The sequence below is a fragment of the Durio zibethinus genome, chromosome 1 (assembly GCF_047325235.1).
Source record: "Durio zibethinus cultivar Kanyao isolate XHJ-2024 chromosome 1, ASM4732523v1, whole genome shotgun sequence".
NCBI classification, from domain to species: domain Eukaryota; kingdom Viridiplantae; phylum Streptophyta; class Magnoliopsida; order Malvales; family Malvaceae; genus Durio; species Durio zibethinus.
Window position 1 is genome coordinate 28,339,657 of NC_143162.1, and position 13,774 is coordinate 28,353,430.

The 13,774-nt window shown below is 23.2% G+C and overlaps 1 protein-coding gene across 1 annotated transcript; it reads right to left on the reverse strand.

Moving 5' to 3' along the window:
- Positions 1 to 9,724: 9,724 nt before the first annotated feature.
- Positions 9,725 to 12,967, reverse strand: LOC111312220 (alcohol dehydrogenase class-P-like). The gene is made up of 10 exons (XM_022912287.2): positions 12,839 to 12,967; positions 12,326 to 12,462; positions 11,900 to 11,946; positions 11,352 to 11,677; positions 11,158 to 11,240; positions 10,988 to 11,063; positions 10,820 to 10,881; positions 10,419 to 10,514; positions 10,171 to 10,332; positions 9,725 to 10,062 (listed from the first exon to the last, which is right to left on the reverse strand). The coding sequence occupies exons 1-10, from the start codon at positions 12,870 to 12,872 to the stop codon at positions 9,946 to 9,948; spliced, it is 1,140 nt and encodes a 379-aa protein (XP_022768022.1). The 5' UTR covers positions 12,873 to 12,967; the 3' UTR covers positions 9,725 to 9,945.
- Between the last annotated feature and the right edge of the window lie 807 nt (positions 12,968 to 13,774).

Here is a 13,774-nt window from a genome sequence, read left to right on the forward strand (position 1 = left end):
AATTTACATTTAGTCAAAAATTACTTTCCCTAACAAAATCTAAAATCTCATGAATCAAACGTCCTCAAAATATTTCTGATAAAGAAAATAAAATTAAAAGTACCATCCACTAAGAAAAAATCTTAACCACACTTGGGGTTCAAATTTTCTCACACAAATTCCCTCCCTTCACGCGCATGATCACACACTCCAACTTATTTCTCCTTTGGATTTTTTTTTTTTTTTTGTTTATAAATAAATTACTCCAACTAATAATAGTAATGGATTGATCCATGATAGTAGAAAGAGATACAGATGGGAGCCTCATTCTCTTGTTATATATAAAAGTAGTCCTTCAATTAGAATAATATTTTAAGCTAATTAAAGGCATCATTGAATGATATTTGCCATTCAATTAGGCTTTATCTCATTTTTTTCTTTGGTATTTGCTTTGGTTTTTTTTTTTTTTTTTATTTGTCTTGATTTTTTTAAATACAAAAAAAAAACTCAATGAAAAACAAAGAAAATTTGGATTTTTTTCAGAAATCTTTCTAAAATATATCAATTTAATATTTTTATTAAGTTAAATTAAATAATTAAAGATATTTATTTACAAAAAAAAAATACTAAAATGAATGTTGTAATTTACAATTTTTTATATTTTCATACACAAAGAAAAATATATACGCTTAAATTCACATAATTGACATTATTTTAAAATAAAAAGACTTATCCAACGCAGAATCAGGTAATTTTTCTAGTAAATATAAAATGTCTCTCCATTTATTGTTAATAGATTTTAATTTGAATATCATCTTAAAATTTGACATGATCATAGAGCATTAGTTGCACCTAGACTTGTCGATTGCGCGCGTTGAACTAATTTGGTTCCAATCATTTCGAGTCTTAAAAAAAATTGGATCAAATTTGGGTTGAATAATTTCGATTTTAGGTTATTTTGGGTTTGAATTACTTTGAGTTTGGGCCATTTCTAGTTCAGGTCATTTCCGATTTTGGTAATTTCATTCAAGCATTTCAGGTTTGATACTTAGATTATTTGGGTTCAGGTCATATCAAGTTTAATTTATTAATTTTTATAATCAAATTAACTTAAATTTAAACAGATTATTTGATCAAGTTTGAGTAAAATTTTATTATAATTTTATTAAAAGATAAAAAGCAAAAATATAATATTTTAAAAATAAATACAAATATTGTAATTTGTATATTTTAAATTAAAGTTAATTTTTATATTAATGAAAAAATATATGTTTTATTAGACTTAACAAATTTAAACAAAATATGATAACAATATCAAAACAATATATATAAAAAAAAACTATATGGGTTTAAATAAAACGTGTTCCGTGTTTAATCGTGTCGATATAAATTTTGATATATATATATATATAAGACATAAAAAAATCATTTAATTAAATTGTGTCATACTAGTACATGTATTTAACACAATAAATATATTTATCATATTTGATTGATGTTTAATAGTTTATTTATATTTATTTTAATTTAATATAAATATATAAAAACTATTTTAAACTTTTAATTATAATACATAATTAGATATTTAATATAATCATATAAAAATTATTTTAAATATTTATTTATGATGCACATTTAATATACAATTATTTTTTACAGTAATTATATAACTACAATATAAATAATCATTTTAGTGTAATTATAATTCATTATTTAATAGCTTATTATTTTGGATTTTAGTATAATTATAGCTCATTATATAATTTATTCTAAATTACATGATTAAAAATTAATAATATAATTATAACATAAACATAACATATATACACAAATTAATGTCTTGTTTTATATATTTTATTCTATATTACATAGTAGTTATACCATAATTGTTAATTTCGTTTTAGTACCGGTTGTATCGATCGATACACTCCAATTATATCAAAATATGATATATCTAAATATGATTTTTCATACTAAATTTGGTATCGAATAATACTGGTTGTTTTTATTAGTTTCGACCTATTTCAGTGAATTTTGGTGGAATAATATATTTCAGATTGTATATGAATGTAAAATATATTTTGTAATTTTTAATTTGTCTTTTGTTATTTAACTATTTTTAACTTAATAAAAATAAAATTAATTAATAAAATAACCCTTAAAAGTTGAGTTTCTTTATTTTTTTTTGCTTTAACATTTTTTAATTTTTTTTTAAACCAAAGTTTATAAATATTTCAATTTTTTTCAAGAAAATAATTATACTCTTTTTATAAAATTTAACAATCACTAAGCGTTAGTTAATTGTTTTCATCTCTTTATTTTTATCTTAATATTTATATGAAAAAAATACTTATTTAAATATCATATGATCAGATTAAGTATTTAAAAAAGATCATGAAAAATTTATGATATTATTTCTTATGCTTTTAAGTTTATTTATTTGATTTTTGAATGTATGACATTTATTTTGTAGATTATTAATAATATTATAATGTACAAGTTCATGCATGTTTATAAATATATTTATATTAAGTCAAAAAATCTGAAATAATATGCTGAAATAATTGACATCGATAAATATCATATTTTAAAAAAAAAAATCGAAACGTCATCCGATACGAACAATTTTGGTTGATACCCATTTATAATTATAAGATATTATATAATTTATTCTAAATGACACATTGATATATATATATATATGATAATTAAAAATATATAAGTTGTTTTAAATCATATTATAAATTATAAGAAATTTTATAAGTGACAAAACATGTATATAATTTATACTAATATAATATTAAAAATATATATTAATTTGATATTTTAAATCATTTTTAATAAGTTATCATTTGTGTTATATTCATTATTTTTATTTGTTTTATATTTATTATTTTTATTAAATCAATATTTTTAAATAAAATTATGCTTAATTTAATTTTAAATATTTTATATTAAATTTTCAAATTATTTTAAGTTGGAATTAACTTGAGTTCAGATTGTTTTCGATTCAGAATTGTGATCTTGCTCCTCTCCATTTGAGTATTGAAATGGAGAGAACCAGCTGATGGATGGATATAAATACAAAACATTATATTTGAAATCTACTGTTTAATACATGCCACGTCACCGATTCACGGTTTGACCATCGAAAAGGTACGAAAAGAAAAAAGGAAGAAAGGGTTTTAACGGCATGAAATTATAAGGGATTTATCTTACTTTTTATATTCATGACGTGGTAGATGTTAGATCCATTGATTTTAATTTCAATAATAAAGTGGCATTTCATGTAACCATGAAATGGACTGTCCATTTCAGAAGCCAAATGGAGAGGAGTGGACTCCGTTTTGGACTAGACAGCTTTGAGGTGTTGATTTTTTATAATCGGAATTAAATTTTGATTTAAATGAGTTAAATAAAATTTTCGAGTTGGAACTAAATTTGAAATTATCCCGACTCAACTGAAACATTATTTTTTCATCTTCATGGGTTTTATAACTCTGTTTTCTTCAGGAACATAACATTTAAACATTGCAAGTGAGGGAAAGTGCATGCAAGAGTCGATATAGAACAAGTTTAGCCCAAAGCAATCAGAACGTAGAGAGAAAGAGAAGATGACATAAAAATAGGATAACATCATTTATATATAAAAGTATGATTTTCAAAAATATTAATAGTGATTGACTTAAATATTTTTGTAAATTTTTAAATTAATAATACTGAGTATTTTTTTTAATTGTTGTAAAAACAATTTTATATGTAATTTATGTTGATAAATAAATTTATTAAAAACAATCATAATTCAAATTTTAATTCCAAAAGTATTACAAGTGTTTGACTAAAATATCCTTAATAAATGTTTTCATAAATTTTAATTTAAATGAATTTTTTAATTATTAAATTTTTTTAATGATTAGACTAAAAAGTGTTAAAAGTAATTAACTAAAATATTCTTAATAAAATTTTAATTTCAAAAATATTAAGAGTGATTGAATAAAATACCATTAATAATTTTTTTATAAATTTTAATTTAGATAATTTTTTTTTTTTGTTATTAGACTCTTTTTTATAAGTAAAATGAGTTTTCACATCAAATAAAAATACAAATAGAATGAGATCAAAGTTAGTTTGCATAAGAATAAAATAATTATATGGAATTTATTTCTTTAGTTGTTGTAAAAACAACTGTATATATAGTTTGCATTGATAAATAAATTCATTAAAAATAATCATAATTAAGTCAATAAAGCATATTTTTTTTTTTTTCTATTTTTTTGTTAATTTTTTTGTTTTAATATATTTACTATATGTGTATGTTAATGATTTTATTATTTATTTATGAGTTGATCATTTGATCATTGATAGTATAATTAAATCTCTTTTGTCCTTTTAAATGATTCTTTAATATATTATTTTTATAGTTTAATCAAATCTCTATAATTGATTTCTCTTTGTATTTTTTCCTAGAATTTTATAATTGTTATTCCCATGAATAAAAATTAATATCAAATCAAATGCAAAATAGTTGCACCTTCTCCACCAACAATTAGCATTGTGTGATTCATTGAACATTTTAATTAGACTTTTCGCCTTTATAATTAGATGATTCTAGAGGTGAAGAAACTATAAAGAGCTCAGGATTAGGTCCCATAAAATTATCATAAAAATTGTCTGCTTTGATTGAAATGATAATTGATTTAATTTTCTTTCAATTTTTATCTGAATGTGCATATATATGATTAATTTATATCTCAAGATTATTTAATAATTCTCAATTGTATTAAGTTGCTCACTTTTTTTGGTCATTCAAGTGGTTGAATGACTTAATGTGAATTATTCTAAATAAAAAAAAATGAAATGAACTAAAATTAATTGTTTTTAGTGAATTCTTTTAACGTATGACAAAATTCGTTGAAACTACTTTTGAATGTGTTTATGACAAAGTTATATTCATTCATAAAAATTTATATTATTAATGCTAAAAATAAAATCATTATAATTTTTATAAGTATTACACAACAAGTTTATTATTATTTGAATTGAAATTTTCCTAAAAACACATTAAAAGTACCAAGGTTAGAATTTTATTTAATTTAATTTTTTAAAAATAAGTATTTTAATATTTTATATAATAAAATTTGTATAATAAAAAATTTTACATAATAGAAAAATTAAGCTCTTAATTGATAGAACATACAATTATATTCAATTTATGGAAGCACCAATGAAAATTTATTTTAAGCAAAAAAATGAGATAAAAAGATTGATTGGTTATGTATAAATTTATTTTCTTCATATGACAAAGAAAGTTAATGCTATATGATGTTTCAATGAAAAATATACAAATATATTGATTTCAAATTTCTTTAGGATTAACATGAAACTCTTTTATTAGGAGAAATATTATATACTCCTTCCTTTTTTGCATTGTATTAGTTGAAGAATGTTTAATATTGTATCAAAATTTTTAAAGTTGTCATATTATATAATATTTGTTCAAAAGAATTGAAATTCATCAAATTAATTATCACTATTATATTTCATATTAAAATATTATTATAAACTATAATTTGACTAAACTTAAAAGTGATTTAAGAGCATTCATTAGCAAAATTTATTTGATAAATCTTTATTTAATTGTGTATTTAACATTTTCAATCATTTTGGATTTTAACTTTTTATAATTTCAAGTTAGATTTTAGACTTAGAATCAGTAACTAATTAGTTTGAGTTAAGTTTTATTATCTATTTCTATTCATAATGTACTCAATTATTCATTTTTGTATCTGAGCAAATTTGACTTAATAATTAGTGCATACTTTTTTTTATTTAGAAAGCTAAATTCAAATTGTCCTAAGTCCAAATAAAAAGAAGTACACTCAATTACTTGTAAATGCAATTTCATGTTAGAAATACTCTTAAAATTAACTAAGTCAACCACAAAGACAATAAAAATAAGACATTGAAGATGAAGCGAAAAAAGTTTAAATAAGAAAATTTTAAATTGTTACAAAAGATGAATAAGAAATGTTAGATTTTGATTGGGTTATTATTTCAAATTAGATTTTGATTATGTCAATCATTTCAGATTTTAAATAGCTATTAAGTTTTTTACTTTTTAAATTCAATTGAAATCGAGTCAAATTAGTTCATTTTTATAATTATGTGTAATATATTATTTTAGTTAAATTAAAATTTAGAATGAGTAAAAAATTTATTTCTACTCAATATGAGTTTTTAATTATTTCAAATTTGAGTTGATTAATCCATGTTATTTTCACTATACTTTTATGATATTGTAATAAATTTCAAAATAGAATGAGAACAAATCATAATGGAAACTTAAGTATAAAAGTAATAGAGATACTAATGATAATTTTAAAAGAAAATCTTTATTCTCAAGTTTTACAGAGATTAAATGATATATCTTTTTTTGAGGATTTAAAATTTATACTGCAAAAATATTAATCTATATCAATAAGTTTATAATTATTTATTTGTTGATCAAATTGCTATTATATAAGTTGAGAAAAACAATTCAAACATTTCATATGAAAAAGATATCATAGTTCATACTAATTAAGGAAGATAACATAGAATTAAATATTATTTTGGTTGTAATAATAATTTAAAAAGTTGTTTACTCTTTCTAAATGTAAAAGTTGATTGGTATCAAAATATATATATATATATTATATATAAATTATTTTGAATGATGGTAATGGGAATGAAGCAACAATTAAAAATATAACATTTTTTCATTTAGTAAAAATTTTTTTTATAGAGAATGTAAAGGTAATTATTGTGAATTTAATAGTTTTAAAATTATTATCTATTTAATTTTTATATTTTATTTAATAAGTTTGTTCTCATCACTATTATCACATATATAATAATATTTTTACAAAAAATTATATACTTAAAGCTAGACACATAAAGCAATAAGTTTGTTCTCATCACTATTATCATATATATAATAATATTTTTACAAAAAATTATATACTTAAAGCTAAACACATAAAGCAAAGTTTATTACTTACATTAATGACAGAACATTTTAAAGTTTTTAATTTTTGTATGCAATTGTACTTCATTAACAGGTATAAAATTACATACACTAATAATTTAATTAAATTATCAATAAAATTTATCTTAATTTGTACAAATTTACCATGAATTAAAAAATTTGAAGAATATCTTAGAAATACTAGCTTAATATATTGTATATATTATTTAATTTAGTTTTAATATTTGTTTTAATATAAAAAATTATAATTTTTACTTATTATTATGTGTTAAACTATGAATAGTAAATTAAAAATATTTACTTATTTTTTAAAGTTATTTACATTTGAATTTTTCTTCTTTCTTCTTTATCATACAAATCATATCATCTAGCATACATCACAGTTACTTTCATTTTAGATATACACAAATCAATGATAATATAATAGTGGATAATTAATAACTTAATAATTAAATAATGAAAACTTAAATGTAATCAATATAATTTAGTAGTAATAATCGATAACTTAATAATGAATTAGTGATAATTTAAAAGTAAATGAATGATAAGTTAGTAGCAACTAATTGATGATTTTTTAGTAAATTAATAATAATATAATAATAAAATACATAATACCTTAACGGTGAATCAATTATAATATAGTTGTAAATGCATTATAATATTACTAAATGTAGGATAACTTTTAAAAAGTGATAATTTAGTAATTAATTATTAATAATTTAGTAATAAATTAATGATAATTTAATAGTAAATCTGTTTCAATTTAATTGCAATTAATTGATTGTCGTAAATCATAAATAACTTAGTAGTAAATAAATCAATGATAAATTAATAGTAAATAATTGGTAATTTAGTAATTAATAATTAAAAATTTAAAAGTAAATAAATATAACTTAATAGTAAATTATCAATTATATAATAATTAGTCAGTAATAATTTTATAGTAAATCATGTATAATTTAATTAAATAACAATAACTTTGTAATAAATTATAGATAATTTAACGATAAATAAGTGATAATTTTATAGTAAATAATCGAAAATTAAATAGTAAAGCAATAATAATATAATAGTTAATATATAAAAATATAATGATAAATTATTGATAATTTAATAATAAATTGATAACTTAGTGATTAATGATAATTTTGTAGTAAATTAGTTAATTATTAATAAAATTTTTGTTAATTATCAATAAATTAGTAACAAATTAGTTATAACTTTATAATAAATCATCAATAACTTGATAGTAAATTACCAATAATGTAATATATATATATTTTATAACTTAATGGTAAATAATTCATAACTAATGACAAGTTATTCATAAATTAGTAAAAAAATATTGATAATTTAGTAGTAAAACATTGATAGTTTAATAGTAAATAATTGATAACTTAATTGTCAATCATTGATAATTTTTTATGCTTAAAGTTGTCCGGGATTGAACACTAATTACTAGCAGAAGCGAAATCGAAACTTTTATTTTTGGGGTTAGGATAATTCTAACATGAACATATTCAATAAAAAAAATTAATGAAAAATTCTAAACTTGAATAAAATAATAATGTTATTATATAAAATAAAAATTAAAACTTGAATAAAATAATATTATTATTATATAAAATAAAAATTATCTCATATATTATTAGTGGACTTTTTAAATTTCATGTTTTATAATTGTAAATGTATAATTTATTAGTAAATCAATAATAGGTTAACAAAAAATAAAAGATAATTTAGTAATTAATTATTAATAATTTAATAATAATCAATAATAATTTAATTGTATATCAGTTTTAGTTTAACAATAATTAACTGATGAACTTAATAGTAAATTATAAATAATTTAATAGTAAATTAATGATAATTTAGTAGTTAATTATTCAAAACTTAAAGGTAAATCAATATAACTTAATAGTAATTAATCATCAATAATTTAATAGTTAATTAATTATAACTTAATAATAAATCATGAATAATTTAATATAAATAAGTGATATCTTGACAAATGAATCACAATTAATTTAATAATAAATTTATGATTATTTTGTAATATATAATAAAAATTAAGTAATAAATCAATGATAACATATATAATAGTAAATGTATAACATAATTGTAAATCATTAATAATTTAAATATAGATTATTGATAATTTAATAACAAATTACTAATAAGTTAGTTGTAAAATAATGATAAATTAATAGTAAATTAATTAACCATTTATAATTTTATAATAAATTATTGATAAATTAATAGTAAATAATTAAATTTTATAACAAATTATCAATAACTTAATAACAAATCATCAACAATTTAATAATAAATTCTTCATAAATTAATAATAAATCAATATTAATTTAGTAGTAAATTATAATAATTTAACAATAATATATTATTAAAAATTTAATAATAAATTATTAATAATATAAAAATAAATTAATGATAACTTAATTATCAATCATTAATAAATTTTTTTAATACTTAAAATTATCACAAATTAAATTTTGATTACTAAAAAAAATTTAACAAAAAAATTTTAAATTTAAATAAAATAATATTATTTTATATAAAAAAATTATTTTGTAATAATAAATTATTAGACTAAAGTCAAAAGTAATCAAAATTTTATAAAATATTATCAAAATTTTAATCATATAAGTATTAAATTTTACTTATACCAAAATAAAAATTAACTATTAATATTTATCAATATTATCAAAACATAAAAAAATTATTTATTGGAATAAAGTTTTAAAGATTACAAATACACATGGGCGTGTCAAAAACTAATACTACTTAGATCCTGCAAAACTGCAAAACCATGGACCACAAATTATTTACTCACTCCATCACTCTTCCATGTACGCTATAAAACTCTTTCAAAAAAAAAAAAAAAAACACCATCTTCATCCATGGATTAATTCGGCCGTTCCTTAAGCATCCATGCGAATCATGCATCTCAGACCCTCGCCTGCGAGCATGTACTCAAATGCCTTGTTGATCTCGGAGAAAGGGACAGAGTGAGTGATGAACTTATCCAGTTCAAGCTCCTGCAACATCAAGGATGACAATGTTAGTTTTTATTGGTATTGGTAGAGGAGAAAAGAGGTAGACATGTCTCGACTAAGATATTCATTAAACAAGAAATGTAAACTCACCTTGTTCATGTATCTCTCAACAACAGCAGGAATATCAGACCGAGGCTTGTAGTTGCCAAAGAAAGTACCCTTGAGAGTCCTCTCATTCAGTAGATTAATTGGATGAGTTTTGAATGCGTCATCTTTGTTTGGGACACCAACAAGCACACAAACACCCCAACCCTGAAAACAAGCGATTTCAGCTAAAAATGACAATGTAAACAGATATAATCTCTCATCTCTGAAGAAGAGGTTGTGGAGCTAATTACATCATGGACACATTCAAATGCAGAAATCATGGCCTGGATGCTCCCTGTGCATTCAACACTGCGATCAACTCCTCCACCAGTCATCTCAGCAATCACCTACTTATTAGAAGCACAATGTTAAACCCCATAAAACAAATAGTCACTAGTACATTTCTAGTATTAATACATCCATAATCCACTAGCCAATAGCTAGCTACAAGGATGTGCTTCACAAATCAGGATCTCAAACAAGTAGATTATATAAATGCAGGTTTTATGTAGGGTGATCCCCGCAACTGTATGGTCATGTCAGAATCGTAAATGAATTTTCAAGTTGAAGGATCAGGAATGTTAACCATCTGTGATACAATTTGAAACTAAAAGAACCATATACTAAATTAAATTTTCAAGCAGGAACCAACCTCTTGAACAGGTTTGTTGTGATCTTTTGGATTCACAAACTCTGTAACACCAAATTTCTTGGCTGCAAGAAGTAATAAGGGAAACATGATCAATTTTGTAACTTTGCTTAACCATGAATATAACAATCTTCGAATGACTTAAGTAAATAACAATTAAATTAATGCTACCTTCTTCAAATCTGTTGGGGTTCAAATCAACACCAATAATCCTAGAAGCCCCAGAAACTCTTGCTCCTTCAGCAGCCTAAATTTCACAAAAGAGAATTAAGGATAAAACAGTCCAACACTTTCCTAGTTGCCAAGGGGGAAAAAACATAAAAGCAATAAGAATAACTCACAGCAAGACCAACAGCACCCAGTCCAAAAATTGCAACGGACTGACCCTTTTTGGGTTTAGCAACATTAACAGTGGCACCAAAACCTACAGGCACAAGCAAAATAAGTTGTGAGACAAGAAATTCCTCCTTGTCATTAGCATTATTTATATATACAGAAAAATGAGAAAAAACGAAGTTCTCCGCAAGTCCCAAACCTGTGGACATTCCGCAACTTAGAACACACACTTTATCAAGTGGAGCATCTGGATTGATCTTGGCAACCTGGCCAACATGGACAACGGTGTATTGGCTAAAAGTTGAGGTGCCAAGAAAGTGGTAAATAGGCTTCCCATTGATGGAAAATCTAGATTTCCCATCATGAAGCATTTCACCCCTATCAGTGTTGATTCTGAGGAGATCACACATGTTACTTTCTTCTGACAAGCAGTGGCGACACTCCTTGCATTCTCCAGTGAAGACAGGGAGGACATGATCACCTGGTTGGAGATCAGTCACGCCCTCGCCTACACTCTCCACAATCCTAAAGACCAGAAAGTTCAAAGAAACTGGTTATACATGAGAATTTGGTCAATTAGTTGCAGTCTTCAGAAACTAATAGGACATCCAATCCGGTTAATTTAAATTCACCAAAAAAAAAAAAAAAAACTGTTACACATCTCATTTAAACAGTTTTAATGCAATTTCAAGGTTATATCTGTCTAAAATCTGGAAACTCTCTCAAGCATTTTAGACATATACATACCCTCCAGCTTCATGACCAAGTATGCGAGGAAACAGAGGATTTTGTCCCTACAAAAAGAGAAAAAAGTTGTCAATGTCAATCCGAGAGATGGGAATCAGAGTCTTATATCTAAGACTATAACTTAAGCAAATGTATAGCTTTAGATGAAGGAATCGAAAGAAATTAATCACTGGCCAAAGCCAATGTAGAGGATAAGCAATTTGGCTTAAAACTAGACCAGACCCCAACATAAATGCAATGCCAATATTCTCCAAATAATCAGTAATTTAACAGATTGTTTCCAGATCACTCAATAACATTGTGCTTGGTCAAAACTTTTCTCATGGAAATTCTTTTTCCAAAACAAAAGCTAAATGGTTTTACTTCTTCAACAAATATATAGAACCAATCACCCAAAAAATAATTAAGTCTAAGGAGAAGTGTAACCTTAGCCTCCCAAAAGTAGACGTCGGTGTGACATAACGAAGTGAAGAGTATCTTAATACGGACTTCATTTTTCTGTGGTGGTGCCACTTCCACTTCTTCCATCGACAGTGGCTTCCCAGCCTCCCATGCCACCGCGGCTGCAAAACCACGACCACTGAATTAGCAAAACAATCGCGAAACAACCGATTATTAAGAACTACTTAGATGAATTGCCTAAGATTCAAAGAAGAATTTCCATCAAACTGGAAAAAGCTAAAGCTAAATCTAAGTATATAGTAGCTTTGTTTACACACAAAACGAATCCATTTTTTAGATTGTCTTTTCTGACAAAAAAAAAATCTCTAGAGGTCAAATAAAGAGAAACGGTTTAACAATAAATCCCGAGCATCGATCAAGACCTCAAAACCAACAGGCAAAACCACTCCCATACAGATAAGATGAAATCCAACAAAGGACAGTGATCATATAACCAGAAATAATTGAAACAAAAGTATAAAGCAGACAGCTGATCACCTTTGCATCGGATGACCTGACCAACAGTACTCATGGCTGTTTAATTTTGTCTGAGACAAAACTAGAGAATTTTTTTAATCTGATTACTTTACTCCTCTAATATTTTTGTTCTATTGTGAATTTGAGTATGAAAAAAAACCATTAACTGAGTTCTATTTATAGCAGAAATAGTAGAAAGAAATCAAATGTACCATGATACCCATTTGATTTTATTAGATTTGCAAGCTTTCCAATGATTTTGATTTGTCAATGTCGGTTTTCTAGCGATTCTGTGTCTGGTTTTTGTGTTACTAGTGTCGTGGTTTTGGTTTTGGTTTTGGTACAAGTTATAAGCGGCTGTGTTGAAACATTCGGGATAACCATGGGCGCCTACAGGAACGGACACGTAGCCTTGGTTGAGCAGTTTTGGATTTGGGTTGTTTTAGATTTCTGGTTTCGCTTTTCTGGGAATGATCAGGTCAACGTGGGGTTCAAGTTGAGCTTTTAAAAGGCCGATGAATTTGGACAGTAAAGCGCTACGTGCCACTCAAGCCATTGTTCACAACGATTTCCTTCATCCAATTTTTAAGCTCATTGTTTTGTTTCCTTTTTTTTTTTTTAAATCAAATAAACACCAAGATTTTAATTTGTTTTAGCTTAAAAATAATTTGTACGTATTCAAATATTTATCGGTTTATCATAAACTCACAAGGAGATTGACACGGTCTATTAAAAATTAATTTATGTGTAACTTGATTGTATCAATCTAATATTATTATTTAATGTATAATATCAATATGATCTACAAAAATTAAAAATATGATCTGATATGATAATATTTATAATTTTTATGGATCATGCTATGTCTAATAGAATATTATTTTGTGTCACATTAAATCAAATGCGTTTATTTAGAGTTTTTTTTTAAATTTTTATCACTTTTTATAAAAAATCTTT